Below are 16,765 nucleotides of genomic sequence, written 5' to 3' on the forward strand. Positions count from 1 at the left end.
GAGTAAATATAGTAGCATAAATAAAGTTAATTTTGACTAGTTGAAAAAAAGATTTTTGTTACAAATTCTCAGGATTAATAGAATAATAGAAGATTAATATCAGAAACTGATATGTGTTTAATACAGTAGCTGCCATATGTCTGATCATGTGCAGTGCTAGAAACAATTTACATTAATTCTATACTTGAATATTGAGAAAACAGAAGATGAAAAGGACTTTGATAAATAGCTATGGCCTTTGTGTACTCGTGAAAGCCACAGCTCACATAAGGAAACATCAGTGCCTGCTGGTATTTGCCCATCACTAACAATCATGGCAAAAGAGGAATAAAAGGAGTGCAAAAGACAGTCCATGAAAACAGAAGTTGACAAAAGAAAGCCTAGAAATGTGGACAATGCAGTACACAGATGATAAACTTGTTGCTTTGTTTACCTTTCTTTGTAATTCAAAATAGAATTTCAGTGAAGCTGAAAAGATGACAGAGCCACAGCAGTGAAAAACAGAAATATTTTAAACTCTCTCAAATAGCCTTTGGAGCTCCTTGACACAAAGTGCCAGATAGAAGCTGTACTTGCAGCAGACTTGCACAGCCACACAAATGAAAATACTTCCAGTTCTATTAACAAAGTCATCTGCTAACTAGGAAGTTTCATCTCTTACCAAAAGTTTTATTGAAAGAACTTGCATTTGACGGAGTTCCTTCAATCATTAAGCACCCAGCTAATGTCAGAGACCAATACTACACTGGGCAAATCCCTTTATTAAATAAAACTCCTTTGTTCATAGATTAATACTTCATTAGTCTATGTTATTGGGTTGCAATGACCTAACAAACGTTAAAGATGAACCATTTTCCCAGTATTTAAACCAATTTTGAGTATTTAATTCCTCATGACATTTAAACTTGTTTCATCTTCAGAATATGTTAGTTTATGATTGTGGCAGTGCTACAGAAAGCAAGTAGTACCCTTGAGAGAAAGGGTACAGTTTGCACCAGGAGATGACTGTACTTGCAAAACCAGGGGAAAACGTCAGGCAAAACTATGTGTTATAGGTAGGTTTTTCTACCTGCAACCACCCTCACAATTCCTGTCCAAATTAACTGCTCATACAACACCTTACAACTCTATATAATATTATATATATTTATATATATATATATATATATATATATATACACAGAAAGAACATGATTTTGTGTGTGTTTTAATTTAATTTAACAACGGAACCTCAAGTTTCCCATTTCAGCCTCTTTTCTCTCCTTTCCTGCAAATTCCTCTGTTTTACCTCCACATGATGAACATTTACAATGGAGCAAAAGAGACAGGGAAACTTAAAAGGTACATGGATGAGGGCAAAGGAATTAAGTTAGGACAGACTGAGCACCTTTAAAAAAAAAACCCAAAATCGTTTCAAAGGATAACTACGAATCAGAAAAAATGGCTCTTCTTCATCACATAGGACAAGATAGAAGGAGCCACTATGCTCCTAAGACTACCTTATGAGGAAAAGTTATCTGTAAATGAATTTATTTCTTTATTCAATGAATGAATAATAATGCATTAATTTGATTTTTACTGTGGAACTTTCACACAAAACTACTGAATGTACTTTTATTTTTCAGAACAGTATCCTTCCCACTACTCAGTGGGCAATTACAGAGGTGAGGTAGAAAAAGATGAGAGAAAATAACATCTTTTGGTTTTGCTAACAGCTGATCGATTTGGCTGTTTCATATAACTAAAAATGAAGAATTGTTAGGTGTTCAAAGCAGAAATGTGTTTTGCCAAAGGCGTTATTAACAATTAATAATCATTACACAGTGCCTTGTTTACCTGACCTTGTGTAAATTTAGCAGCCTTGTAATTAGACCCATATTTTGCATATTTGTATATTTTCATGCATCGAATTTGACTCATTCACTCATCCATTAAAACTTGCTTGACAGACATAGATGGATAATCAGGGTACAATTTGTATTTAGTGGATTATAGAAAATTGGCCAAACATATTAAGTTCAATAAAAGCACATTCTTGTCTTTCTCTTGTGGAAGATGAAAAAGCAATAAAATATCCAACGACGGCCCCCAGGCTCTCTGACGAAGTAGGGGAGCTTTCACAATCTCATAGCTTTAATACAGCTTTTTTCTAAAAACTGGATGTTGGGTTTAAAAAAAAAGAACTAAGAAAAAACCACACAAGGTCTACATTTTACTTTATGCAATGCAACAAAGAATTCTTCACTAGAAACACCTCCTATAAAAGCTAAACTCAGTATCAAGCACAACTTCACTGAAGTAGACATCTTGTATTCTGGGAAAAAAAAGGAAGATTTTTCTCCCATTTAACTACTTTTCAGTAACTTTCTAAGCAGTTGGAAGAATTATCTTACTACTTTTCTGTTCAGAAAAAATTCACAATAAGAAAATATTATTATTAGATTTGCTTAAATGTTTGAGAATAAGTTTTATTATTAGGCAGTTCAGTATATATCATTTTGTCCGGAGAAAATAAAGGTATGTGGAGATGGCAGATATTGCCAATAACACACCTCTGGAAACAGAAAGGTACGGAAAATCTTTACTGAGTAGTCAGTATGGAAAGCCACAATACTGAACAGAGTGAGGAATAAAGGAATTTGTCTACCTCTCTCATAATGCACGACAGCCTTGTCCGATAAGTCATTTTACAGTTTTCTTCTGAAGAAACTGACTTTTGCCCAAAAAATCAAGTTAGATGTACTCATTAAATGTGTAACACATTTTTTTACAACTTCTATAATCCAAAGAGAGCCTCTGTCCAGCTTCTTTCCTAACCCATGTACCTCACCTGTGAGAAAAAGCCACTCATTTCATCCTATCAATCCACAGATCTCTGTTCTTTTAGTACCAAAAGTGAAGTCTTTAAAATAATAAAGCAGTGGCAAGAGAGTGGAGCACCATATTATTGTTTTTAAACCCCTAAGTTAGATTACTATTTTGGCACCCCTTTTAAAATCACCCGCAAACAAAGATCTGAGGCAGCTGCAAAGTAACAAACACAAAGCTGTCTTACTAAAACACTGAAAAACAGCCCAGTAGCTTCTCCTTTAGTAACAGGCACTTCTTTTTTCCCCTCCCAAACAACCTGCTAGATTTACCTTGGACTCAGTTTTCTGTGACCAAATAAAATGCAACGTAGTGATTCAGTCACTTAAGGATTTTAATTTTCCTCTGTCATAAGCCTTGTGGGAGAATACCTACCCCACCCCTCTTTCCTAAACTAAGAAAATTACTCAGGTTTTAACTGTTCAGCTGACATAACTAAAGTACTAAATGTTCGACTAAAGCAACAAGATGAGATCCAAAAGGCACCTTCTGGAGTTTCCAGGCTCATCTGTGATGGAGTGTAAGAGCTGTCACTTCTTGTTGGTCCTCATCTCTTCATTGAAGGTGAACAGATTAGTCCCAGCGACACTGTCATCTCTTCCCCAAAGATGTCCCATTGCTGGAACAATTCTGTCCCTCCTCAGACTTTGTCTCTCATCCAGTACATTTTGGGTTCAATGCTTTTCATGAGGACAACCCTAACAGAAGCTGAAAAGGCTTAGTATCAGGAAAAAAATAAAACTCTACTGCACCGTGATTTCAGTCTTAATATTTTAGTGCCCAGGAAGTTCCTCTGCCCTACCAGTGTCAAATGTCTACCTCTTTGTAGGTCTAACAAGGAAACCCAGAGGCACAGCCAGTTTTGCTTCCATTCCAGAAATCTAAGAGGAAGCTATTGGTGAGGACTTTATTTTCTTGGGGGATGAAGGATGCTAGATTAAACACCCACTTATTCAAGAGTATCGATTACTCAAGGTGGTATCTATTTTCATTCAGACTACTGGTGGAGATCGCTAAAGATTAACACCAGTAATTGAAATTCTCTCATGTGGCATCATCTACATTTTGTAAAGTTATGGGAACTGTGTAAAGTTGAATGAACATTTAACCTTAATGCTTCCAGAATCAACACTATATTCATGCAGTGCTTTGCACACTGGTAGATTTCTCATTCCTCAGTTTTTGGCAGACAGTTCTCAAGAGAGGGGTAAAACAAGGGACAGACTTTAAAATTTATCATGTTTCTAAGCCCTAGGAATGACATTTTCCAAACACCTACTCCAGCACTTTCTGTAGGCAGGACAATGCTCCAACAGTTTAAGAGTGATCCAAAACACTTAAGAGACATAAAAAGCAAAACTCCTTAGTTAATATTACTATACAGAGGTAGTTAGAATGCCCTAAAACCAATTAATAAAGTCTGCTAGAATAAATCTGAAGAGCCTATCATAGTGTGAAAACGTGCATCCCTGGAAGTGTTCAAGGCCAGGTTGGATGGGGCCCTGAGCAACCTGATCTAGTGGGTGGCATCTCTGACCACGGCAGGGGGGCTGGAACTAGATGGTCTTTAAGGTCTGTTCCAACCCAAGCCTTTCAATGACTGTATGAGCCTGCATTTTTTTCCATTAATTTATCTATTTTGAGGATGTTGTGCTGCCTCTGAAGGTCTTTCCTCCTGAAACACAGTTTTTAACAGTCTCCTACTGCTGTATCATGTTTGATCCCTTCCAGATAAGTTCAGTGCCTCACCACAAAGAGAAAGAAGGAAACCTTGTAGCTTAAGAGCTACCTACAACTAAGATGAGAGTGAAGAAAAGGGGAGGGAATAAGATCTGTCTAGATGCTCTGTCTTGAAAAAAACCCCCAAACTAACAGCCAGTAATCATACTGACTCCATCAATATGAGAGAATAAGCCTTGGTTATGATGCTCGCTTCTCATGCACAGGTCTGTGTTTGGAAAGGCACCAGTTTAATTTATATAGAAACTCCAAAGACAGATCAAAACATACAGAATTTAAATTACAGATTCTCTATGAGGTATTTCAGTATCTTTCACGTAAGGGGTTGGGGAGGGAGCAGGTGTGTTACACCTTATGTTTAATCATACAGCAATCTCTCTGAGGGACCATATCACAATTCAGTTTACTCCATTATTGCTATTTCACTGACTGGGTTAAAAATAACAAAATCCTAACAAGGAGATCCCCAAAAGATACCCCACTAAAGAAACAAGTCAGTATAAACTCCCTTATCACAGAAAGAAAAAGAGAGGCAGAAAGCAGTAGGAGGGAGGGGGAATTTGATTAATTGCTTCCTTCAAACAAGCATAAAAACCACATGCAAATCCTAAAGAACAGTGTGAGAAAGGATCACCAACACTGCATATCTAATGTTTCTAAAGAGTTGTATTAATCTTAATGTCATTATTCATACTCATAGATAGATAGATACACAGGCAGGTATACATAAAAAGAGAATTCCTACCAAAATCAAATTCTACATGCAATCTTTGTGCTTGATAGGTCAATGGTGGGTAGCCTGGTATCCTCTGGTTCCACCGGAAGACCATCCAGCATGAATCACCTCAGTATGAGAAAAAATATGTATTATCCAATAAAAATTATTCCAGTAATCACAAACCTCTTTCAGAAATCTAATGTTTTATTCTGCAACAAAACTCAGCAGATGCCACTTTGTGTGTCTTATTTTGGGGAGCAAGGGGGTTCTCTGTTTTTAAACAATTCTGGCCCCTTTGTAGTATAGTCGAATGTTGCTTTGGATATTAAATTGAGAATTTATCTTAAATGGAAACAAACAACTTCGCTAAAAATTAGACATTTATGACTTGCAAATTACAGATACTAATTATTTTCAGTATATACAATTATGATATTCTCAAGAGGTATTAATTTTGGGACAGATGTGCTTTCATCATGTAATTTGGAAATTAAGTTACACTCTCACGTATGGGAACTAAGAAGTCTGAATTTGTGTAAAGACAGGATTGATAGAAAGGAATTTTGTCTTGCTAATTTTCTCTCTCTCTCCCCGCCCCCCCACCTCTTTCTCTCTCTGATGAGAGTGTGGCCAGCAATCCTCACAGCTGGGTTGCCTCGCACTCAAAGGAATGGGGGCTGACTGCAGAGCTGATGAGGATACACCACCACTTGACTCCACCTCCTATTTTGTCCTTTCAGATAATTCTTCCAAATCCAGTAACTTCTAAAAATTCAAACAATAATTAAGACATACCAACTATAAAATATGCACAATGTTAAATACTTCACATTCATGGCAGAGTGCAGAAATTAAGTGCTGCTAATGCAAACATCTTAAAAAAGACACTACCAATACACATAATCCAAACTGAAGACATTAATATAGAAACTTCCTTCAAATTAGGGTAAAAGGAATAGTATTGCTAAGCTAACCAAATTTTCATTAAGAAAGGACAGCATATTGCTACAAAAATAATCTTCAAAGACAGGTGGTGACAAGTGATAAAGGAAAAAAGAATAAAAGAAAAATGCCAGCTAAACAAATCTCAGGGATGATACTGCTGGGGAGTGGGTGTATTAATTAAATAAATCCATATGGGGGTTCTTATTTTTTTGTTTTCCACATTTGGGCTGCAGACACCAGTACCAGTACAGAAAGGAAAAAGACAAGACAAAAAGCAGCATTGTTTTCTGGTGCACTATAAAAACCAAACCCATCTTCAAACATCAAAGTTTTGTTTATACTGTTACACAGGAGGTCAAAGGTACAGATTCAAGGCATTCCAAGTATCTGCTACAATTCTGAAACTCAGATTTTTATTTTTAGATAGAACGAGTTCAGCCACTGCATAAACATTTCTATCTTTACGGATAGTCATGGATTTTTGATGCCTCTCTTGCAGATGCCACTTACAAAGCTAATGACTTAGTTCAGGAAAAAAGGAAAACATCTACTTGTCAGATTCTGCGGAGCCCTAATTTTCATGTAGAAGTCTGGCACACCTTCAGAAAACCTCAGAAACGTTCCTCTCATACATTTGTGGATTCAAACCTTATCACAATCTACTAGACTGAAGATAGCTGAAACTCTTCAGACGGAAAAAAGTGAACAAGACCGTCATTAAGCCACTGGAACAGTTTTAGCAGGACTACACAGCTTTTTTTTCTTTTTCTCCTGTTATAGGACGCTGCACCTGTAGGCAGACTGAAGAGACAATAATCTTCAGCATGGTATGGCATGGAAATAGGGAGGGGAGGTTCATCTTTAGCAATAAAAGAGTCTTTAAAACAGTGTGCCATAACAGAAGTAAAGGAGTAAAGGAGTTGTCACTTCACCAGGCTCAATTTGCAAAAAACCAGACAGTACAAAAAAACCCATGTTCAACTAAATAATAGATTAACTAATGTTCAATAAAAAATAGAAGCATAAAGTCCATGGGTAGATGTCATATAATGAAATATAAACTGAAGACCAGCCTAACCAACCTGGTTGATAAGTTTCTAGGACTCTACAGACACCTACCCATGGGATGCTACACATGGGCCAACAACTGTTTTGAAGCACAGTTTTACTCCCTGACTACATATTGGAATAAGGTTCTGCACTCAAAACATATTATCTCCCAAAGCAGGCATACAAAGTAGTTATTTTCTTAAAGCTTGAGGATTAAAATAAAAAAAAAATTCACTTGCATATATCCACTGAAGGAAATACTGGTACTTTAGAAAACAAAGCCTGTGCAGCTTGACTTGACTTCTGAACAAGACACTGAAGCAAATGCAAAACCCTTATAATGAAACCATGTCTTATGTAATGGTATTTCACCATTTCTTCCTGCAGATGGAAACATTCTCACTTAAAATGAAATAACATCTCTTTTTAATCTCAGATTCTTCAACTCCATGGGCTCTTAAACTGTTCTTCTTAAACCTGCAGAAGTACAGGTTTGATGAGTCCGAAGGAGCAAAAGATGTCAACTCTAACACAGCACAGGCTCCTAAAATTGACTATGGTGTTTCCTAGGTTACAGGATATCTCAGATAATTTGTTGCCTTATCTCTGGTGTGGCTTCTCTTGGCCAATCCATAATTCCCTAGAAGTCTCACCCAGCGAGAGGGTTACCTTCCCCATCCCTAAGCACAGGAATGAAGACACAAGAGCAGAGGAGTTTAGCTAAATGGTGCTGCCCAGATCTCAACGCTCTGAGGTTTTTTCACATAAGTAACTTACGTCCAGGAACCAAGCTGAAAGGTCTGACGTGCTCCCCATTTGATCTGTTTGATTCTCAAACGCTTAATCACTCATTTTCCCTCACTGCACCAAATACTAAATATCAGCAAGAACTAAAGAGCTGCCTAAATGAAGCTGAATACAAGTTTTTGCAATAAACTACAAAGGTTCCTTATGATGAGATTTTGAGTACTGGAATCACTTCTGTTGAGGAATACCTTATTTAATTTTTCTACGAGTACATTATCAAGAAACAGAACAGTGACTAAACATTGTTGGAAATATTTTCTGACGATTTTAACTGCTCTAAACCAGAAAAATGAAAACAATCCTTTTAACATCTATGGATAGGGAAAAATGAACACCTGCAAAACCCATTCCCACTACACCAAAAGGAAAAGCATGCTGTGGCAAATATAGACCAAGTTTTTCTTGTATGCCTTCTGTTGCCTCCCACCCCCACGGTTTTCTTATTCAATTAGCTTTAGGAATGTGGACTGAGAAAGACAGCATCAAACAAAGCTGTTTACAGAAGGAGGTAACTACATAGAAAATATATTAGTTTCCCAAATACTATAAAATTTACTTTAAGTTTTCTTTTGAAGATGAAGGTAGAGTCATAATAAAGACTAAGAAACTTCAGGATGGGTAACATAGACATCTTACAAGTATTATAAAACATGCCATATTTTTTCTTTTATATGCCCATTCAACTCTGAATTACCACAGATGGCGCCACAAAAAGTTGCATGTTGGTTTTTTTCCTAAACCAGGCTTAAAAGCAAGTAATTTTCACTTTCTAAAATCAGTGTTGGATCATGGATTTCCATATTATTAGTGACTTCCATGAAAACATTTCTGATAACGACATCATTTTTTAGGTCATGAACATGTAACAAACAAATCCTTACAAACGGATCTATATCCAGAGAAAACATGGTCTCTTCAGTTACAGATTTTAACTTTGATTCTCCTGGTGCATGCAATGTGCTTGGGTGCTGTAAGTATTGCTGGTTATACACACATCAACAGCATCAAGTATTGAAGGCCAACTGACCTTGTTGACTTGTATAATCTCCTAGCAAGCTGGTTCTCTATTAAAAGTTCTGTAGAATAATACAGGTTTGATATTTCAGTGACTGGTTGTTCCAAGTTATTATTGTATAAGGCTTTAACTGTATCAAAATTCTATGACAACTGGTGGTTTTAAGACTTACTTTAGGCCTTCATTTGTTTATCTGGACTTCTGCTTCTTGTAATGTCTCTATTTAGTGACTACTGGGATCATTTTCCATCAACAATTTAAATTGAACATAACAAAAACCTAAACAGATTTAAGAGAGCTCTCTAAAACTACTGCAAAAAAAAAAAGATGAACAATGATCCTTTTGAGACCAGTGAATTGTTATAAACCCTCTTGTGATTCATTATTTAATATAGACTCAGAAGCAACAAATCCTCAAAAGCTATATAGCATCCACAGAATTTGTGTCAATCCAAGGTATCCAAAGGAGGGCACGTTTGCTCAGTCTCTTAAAGTGGAGTGTGCCTTGCTCAGGCATCAGTAGTAATGGCAGATCTCTCCACAGGACGCACAGATTTGCCCAAGGTTTTAAATTCTTGGCTCCAGAATCTTGTAACAAGTGCTGCAACTGCTACATCAAAGCTACATATCTTGTAGTCAGTTTAAAGCCAGATCAGATACACAGAGCTACAACCAGATCTCTCTACTGCAGCACAAATACACATCCCAAGCATTGCCGAAATTCATCACTGCTTTGACCAGGGCAACAGATCAGTTCCAACAGAGTACCTTTGAAGACTGTGCTTTCTGTAATCCTCTGAAGGCAGCAACATCTTGTTATTAGATGAGTGATTCAATCACCTAGGTAAACATTACACACTTGGTGGCAATCATAACCACAACCATATTTTACCCCTGGGCACACTTCCTGTAACATGATGTTCACAATACTGCCATTTATAAGCCTAAACAGACAAATTATTGTGACAATAAGTCCTTACATTCCTGTATTCTACCTACAGAGGAAATTACAAAGTTAGTTTTACTCTAATGATGCAATCCCCATTTCTTAGAACCTGTTCCAGGCGGTGTCCAGCCTGGGGAGCCTCTTCTACAAAGAGCTGACAGAGATGTCTAGTATCATTAATCCTTCTCTGGCAAGGTACCAGACTGTGGAGTAAGTACAGATTTTGCTTCCTTGCTTATGTTCACTCATTCTCAGTGGCTAAAATTTGGAGCATCGTACTCAGCCTCACTCAGCAATCAGTGAGACAGGTGCATGTCCGTCATGGCTGGTAAAATCCAATGAAGAGAGTTAAACCCTTTGTAAAGACATATTGATCATTACTTTGAAACACTTCACTAAAAATCGTATTGATGCTGTAGGTCTGAACCAAACAACTCCTTTACAGGGCAGATCATGGAGAAGTTGCAGTAATAGTGAATCGATTCCAGTTAATAGACTCTATGAGTGCTGTGACAAGTAACTGCTTACTCATCCCCAAAATGCACTACACACGGTGACCAAAGGGTTATCTTTTATTATTCAATAAATATAAATTATGAAAGACAGATGTATTATGCTTTCATATGGCAGCATACTGACTGCCCTGTCCAATAATCAAGATATTTCTAATTTCCTCTTGGTTAACCAAAACATGATTCCAAACAACACTCATCTGTCAACCTCAATCAAGGAGAGAATCAGAAAATGCTACTGTGGAGGGGAGGAGAAAACTCCTGATAATCTGGTGGCAACCTCCCTTCTCTCAGGTTCCCAGTAAACTATGAATGGAATCACATTAATCTTCTATCTTTCATTCCAATCTCTCTCAATTCTGCCTTGACTTGGAAGCTTTCAGTACTAAAACTAAACATCTCTGTTTATGTATAAACCAAAATGACAGTGATACAAGTTCAAACTTGGAAAAGACTCAGAAACCCATTTCCACACATACAGGAAGGACTGAAAATAATCCCTGGAGTTTATCTGATGGCAGAGTCTAGCTAACTGATTCTGCTTACCACATTGGATGGTGTCCCAATTCCTTCTCACTTCTGGCCCTTACTACTCTTCATCACGTGCCCATATACTTCTAATACTATTAGCACAGCAATAAATAAAATATTGCACTACTGCCACTACTGAACACCTTTCCCTCACACCAAAGAAGTTCCTTACCTCTACCCACCTCCCAAACAAAAACGCCTTCAATGCATGACTGTTGGGAGAACACGATTATAAAAGTCATCACCATCATCTACAATCGTATTTTCACCTGTTCACGTGGTGCACACCTGTGGGTTGTTGGCACTGCACTTCACTGAGGTGTGGGAGAGCCCAGGTTCAGAAGGAGCCCTGTCATCTTTGTTCTCTTAAACGAATGTGCCAAGCAATCCCAAAACCTGTGTGAACGCTGTCACCTCTTATAATGTTACCTTGTTTAGAAATCTTTTACCTTTTTAAGTGCACAAAATACTAATGCAAACCCCTTGAACATATATACAAGAGCCAGGACAGCAATATATATATAAAAAATAATTCAAAGATCTTGAATAGCGTACCAACATGTTTTTATACCACGACCTAATGTGCAAGCAAGTAGACCACCCCACAACAGGCAAGAAATGAGAAATTTTGAGGGCTATTGAACACTGAATTTTCACAGCTGAACAGTATATAAAGTTATTTAGCAGTGTTCAATAGCCTTCAAACTCACTTCTGCCTGTGGTTTAGAGTGGTCCAGTACAAAAAGACTGTAAAACAAAAACAGTACAATACTGGTTGGACCAAGATTTTTTCAATATTTTTTAAAAACCCTTTTTAAAGTTCACATCATTTTATGTGTTCTGAAAAACATAAAAATATCTACAGATGCCATGCACTATTAACCAGACAGCATAGAAAGAACATCTATATAAAAGCAAGTTTTAATATTTTTATATTTATAAATATACTACTAACAATACTACAGGTGTACAGATGTTTAAAAAAAATATTAAAAAACTGCTGCTTCAAGGACAACAGCTTCTCAGTCCAACCAGATCTGTACTAATTTTGCTACTGCTCAAATGGCATTTACAATATCTTGGGGCGGGGGGGAGTTCAGTTCTTTACAGTTGGCAAAACTAACACTTCAATAGCTGAGTAAGATTTGGGATTCATTTTATTGACGTGAATACTGATTATTTTTACAGGGTTTTTTAAAAGGGAATTTAAGAATTGGCATTTGTTTACAAAGTGCTCAAAAATGAGCATTTGAACATTCCAGTGGGAAACACAAAACAGGTTCCAATGTAACAATTAGATCCACTCACTGAAAATGAAATTACACCCTCCTTAAGCACGGAAGTTGGTCACTTTTTCCATTTCTGCTTGCATATTTCAGCTTTCAGCCATTGCCTCGCATGGATGTTTCATTGATGGCTGAGGGTAACACTTCAAAAATGAACTAGCTAAACAAACTTCCCAGCAGCACTTGACAGAGCTACACCTATTCTTCCCCATTTCCAAAGCAGTACAGAATTAATTACCAGTTCTATGGATCTATTGTAAGTATAATAGACTAAAGAGCTATCACAGACACATTTATTGTAAAAGCACAATCCCAAGAGTGTCTAGTAGAGGGCCAAAACGATTAACACAAATGCTTTGTCAGATCAAAGATAAAACCTGCACCGCCCAATTGAGGAATGAATTAGAACAGTGGGTTATCTTTCAAATTAACCAGGGCAGTTAGTGAGGAAAATTTCATGAAAGTGTAATTCTTAGCCTTTGTGAATCCACACAGCAGGCATTCTGCCAGCTGACAAGATGATGAAATTTTCATGCTTAAAAAAGCCCTCTTCATTTCCCAATTTAGATTAGCTAGCGTTTCTCTCTCTTTTCATCTATTTGCTCTTCTGAAGTAGAATTAAAAAAAAAAAGAAGCACACAACAGGATCAATCTCTCATAGAATAATGCATTTCTGAGAAGAAATAAAATCTTTACATGTCATTTTTAGATATATTTACATTTAATAGTAAGATTATAAAAATTGATATTGTTAATACTATTAAGAAAACCATAAATACTGGAGCAATGGTAGATATGTTTTGGAAGTCAGATATAAAACATTTCAATGTTTAATGGCAAAAAATTGTTGCGGAAGCAGAAATTTTCGTATAAAGGCGAGTAATTTACAAAAACAATGGGATTGTGGTAGGCTTATGAAATTCTATTTATGCTCTTACATTTGCATCTTTTTAAAGGAATGTAGTACATCATCACAGTGTATATTTATTTATCACAGTTTCACGTGCCAAAAAGGGCAAGTAGATTTTCTACTTTTAGATTTTGAGGCACTCCCCTCCGCCCCTAAATTTACACTGCCACATATAAAAGCATTTCAATAGACTAAAGGAAACAACATGCAATGATCTTTAAAAAAATCTGATTCAAAGCTCACTGGAAAAAAGTAAGCTTATTCATCTCAGTGAACTGTGGATCAGGCTGAGAGGCTCCTGATAGGGCTGCCTTCATAAAAGACAGTTCATTATCTTATAGGTTAAAAAATACATTTTCTCATTTTATGTTTTTGTATTATGTTCCATTTGACGAACATACAAACTAAGAAATATCTAAAAGGAAAATAAAAAATGGAGTGACACCATCTTTGACCATTATAAATTGGTATTTCTGTGCCTTTCAGATGCAATTCACTACAACAGGAGACTTAAATAAGCATCTGAAAATTTCATCAAATGTTTTGTTCAGACAGTTCTTTGCCATATTACATCTGGGTGTGTCTTTACAGCTTATAGGATTATATATATTAGTGCAAACACCCATTTGATGAATTTCAACTCTAACTGTTATACAGTCACCACAAGTACTGGATGAAAGCAACAAACTACAACTCTCAGCATCTGATCTGCTAGGAGCTAAAAGGACAAAAAGTTTACTTGCCCAACTCCGTGAAAAGCCCTTTAGTAAAATGAAAATCACTGTGCAATCTGGAAATTGCATTTTACACTAAAAAGTTGTATTCCACAGTTAAAAAGTAGTTTTAAACCTTATAGCTAACTAGGTTAAAAGTAAATTCTCAGTACTAAAAATATAACTGAATCTATAAAAGTTTTTACTTAAACGGACAAATAATTTTCTTTTTAATTATTTTCATTATCCTATATACCATGTAGTAAGATATTTAATAGATTCAAATACAATGTAAGCACATTACAACATTCAATATTCAACCATTTCAATTTGGGTCACAGCTTGGTCTTAAAAAACAAAACAAAACAATCAACAACAACAACAAAAAAGAACAGAGTAAAATAAGAAACCACTTTTTCTTCTTATGAGTAATAAGAATTTTTCCTGCCCTAAACGTATCTTTCTTCTTTCAAGTTTACTGTTGCATATCTTATGTACATGGTTTTAGCACTTTATATGCCTGACATTACTTAGCATGTGGCCTTATCTAGTATCATAATGTATGTACATTAAATTTAAAAAGTAACTTTCATGCAAAAACTCTGTGCAAACATATTACTTAGACATATTATTTAATAACACTTTCTATAATTTAATATAATATACATACTAGTATCCACTGAATGATAATTTTGCAGCCAGTTGGCCTTTGCAATGAAGTAACAAAGAGATCTCACATTTTGGTGACTTAACCCGTCTAAGCCATCTAACTTTAACTTCAGTGGAAAGGAACAATCTATCCCTACCTTGTGAAATAATGCTTGAATTTAAACACTCTAAGAAGTGTGCTCCTTTTGATGCAGGTCTTCAAAAGAAGCATTTATACACTCAGAAATTATTACACTTTGAGAAAAGAGCTTAGAAAACACCTACAATTGCAATAAGAACTAATACAGAAGAAAGATAACACATACAGAAGAAAGATAACACAAAATGTACACTTAGTATTAAACCATAATGATAATTCTTAGCATTGTAGCTGCTGTCTGCAAAAGTATTCTGTGATACTTAAAACACACCACGAATTAGATATGTCATTCATGTAAAGGCCAAGTTTTCAAAAACAATTTACTTTTTTGAGTATATCAAAAATTATGAGCACCCAAAGGTTATGACTGCCTTCAAAATTCATGTCTATCCTGTAGCTATGTAAACATGCAATGCTGAACAACGAAAATAAGCAAGCAGGCAACAGAATGAGATGATCTATGAAAATTTGACCAAAATAGCTAGCTGCCAATTCACAAAATACGATGTTTCTAGCATATCAGAAATGCAAAACACATTTATATAATTTTAAAAGTATGGTGGGTTTTGTCCTACCCAGTCACTTTGGACAGTGCGAAGATAGGGATTTCAAATATCACACTTTTTTTACCCACAGTGCCACACAAAGCCAACCACTAGCGGTGGCACTTGGGATTTCTTGCACCACTTCCCCCAAAAAAGAGAATTATATAAATTAATTAACTACCCCTTTTTCTCTTCTTTTTTCCCTTCTTAATCATTATAAAGAAATATTCACAGTATTTCCTTTCCTACTGTCCTTCAAAGACTTTTTAAAGACATACACTCGGTCTTCCTTTTCACAATTTGGGTTGGAGAAAGAGAACTGTATTTCAGTGACATGAGAAATTGGTATCTGTGTATGTGATAGGTTTCACAGATTTTCCTAAAAGCATTATGATAATCAACTCTCTGCACTCTGGCTGAAAATCTGGAAAACAGAAAGCTACAGCATCTGTAACAATGTTGACGCACACTATTACAAAAATTTGAGTACATCTGACTATCTTGAGATTGAACTGAGAAAACAAACATTCTAAATTAATATCTGAAATCACAGATTGTTTTCCTTTCATAAAGTTGGGGTTTGATGTCACAAGCTACTACCTTATGCTATACAAAAAAAAGTAACATGACAGTCACTAAAAATTCAACACTACTTCAAACACCCATTTCATATGGCAGAGTATTTTCTGAATACTTACATTATAGTATTTTCTAATGTAGCGTCTAATATCCAGCAGTAACTTGTTGTTCATTTGAACCACATAGTTGAAAGGAGGCTCGTCACATTCAGTCTTACTGCACCTTTGCAAGCTGGGTTCAATAAATCGTCCCTGAAAACAGAAGTGTAAAACCAGCATGCATCATTGCTACAGATGGTAGAAGCTACCACAGGAGTTTAGACAGTAATAGTCTTAAAGGGCCTATAATACCTGGGCCTTCTTTCTTCCCATCACAGTTGGCCATACCCACATGAAGATATCTCTGACCTACAGTTTTCCCACTCTCTTCTTACCAAAAGCTCTTTTGGAGAACACACCACAAAGTTAGTAATTAAAAAAAAAAGATGTTGAGTAAAAAAAATTGATCTGTGGACAAATCATGCTCCCCCATCTCTGCCCAAGCAACACAGGTTTGTTGTTTTATCGGGGCCATCAAAGTTCTGCCCCAGACCACCAAACCAAACATTGAAAACAACCCTAGAAATACAAATTACAAAATTACCAATAGGGCTGTAGAAACAAACCTCATTAAACAAGAATCTCGTGATCATCTTTTTCTCTGAGTTCAAAGAATAGTTTTGCACCATCTCATTCCCTTACTTTCAAAACCTTCTGAACACCTGACAATAAAATTTCAGAACCTGGACGTGTT

General features: G+C 36.2%; 1 protein-coding gene across 2 annotated transcripts in view; it reads right to left on the reverse strand.

Annotated features, from left to right (window-relative positions):
- The window catches only part of POLA1 (DNA polymerase alpha 1, catalytic subunit), a 203,741-nt gene that overhangs the window by 90,354 nt on the left and 96,622 nt on the right, over positions 1-16,765 (reverse strand). For both annotated transcript variants that reach the window (XM_051795104.1, XM_051795102.1), the window contains exon 34: positions 16,093-16,224. In XM_051795104.1, coding sequence (XP_051651064.1) covers positions 16,093-16,224 — 132 coding nt within the window. The remainder of the gene's footprint in view (positions 1-16,092; positions 16,225-16,765) is intronic.

Source organism: Manacus candei, unplaced genomic scaffold (genome assembly GCF_025592945.1).
Source record: "Manacus candei isolate 608988 ecotype Guabito, Panama unplaced genomic scaffold, ASM2559294v1 h1tg000041l, whole genome shotgun sequence".
Classification (NCBI taxonomy): domain Eukaryota; kingdom Metazoa; phylum Chordata; class Aves; order Passeriformes; family Pipridae; genus Manacus; species Manacus candei.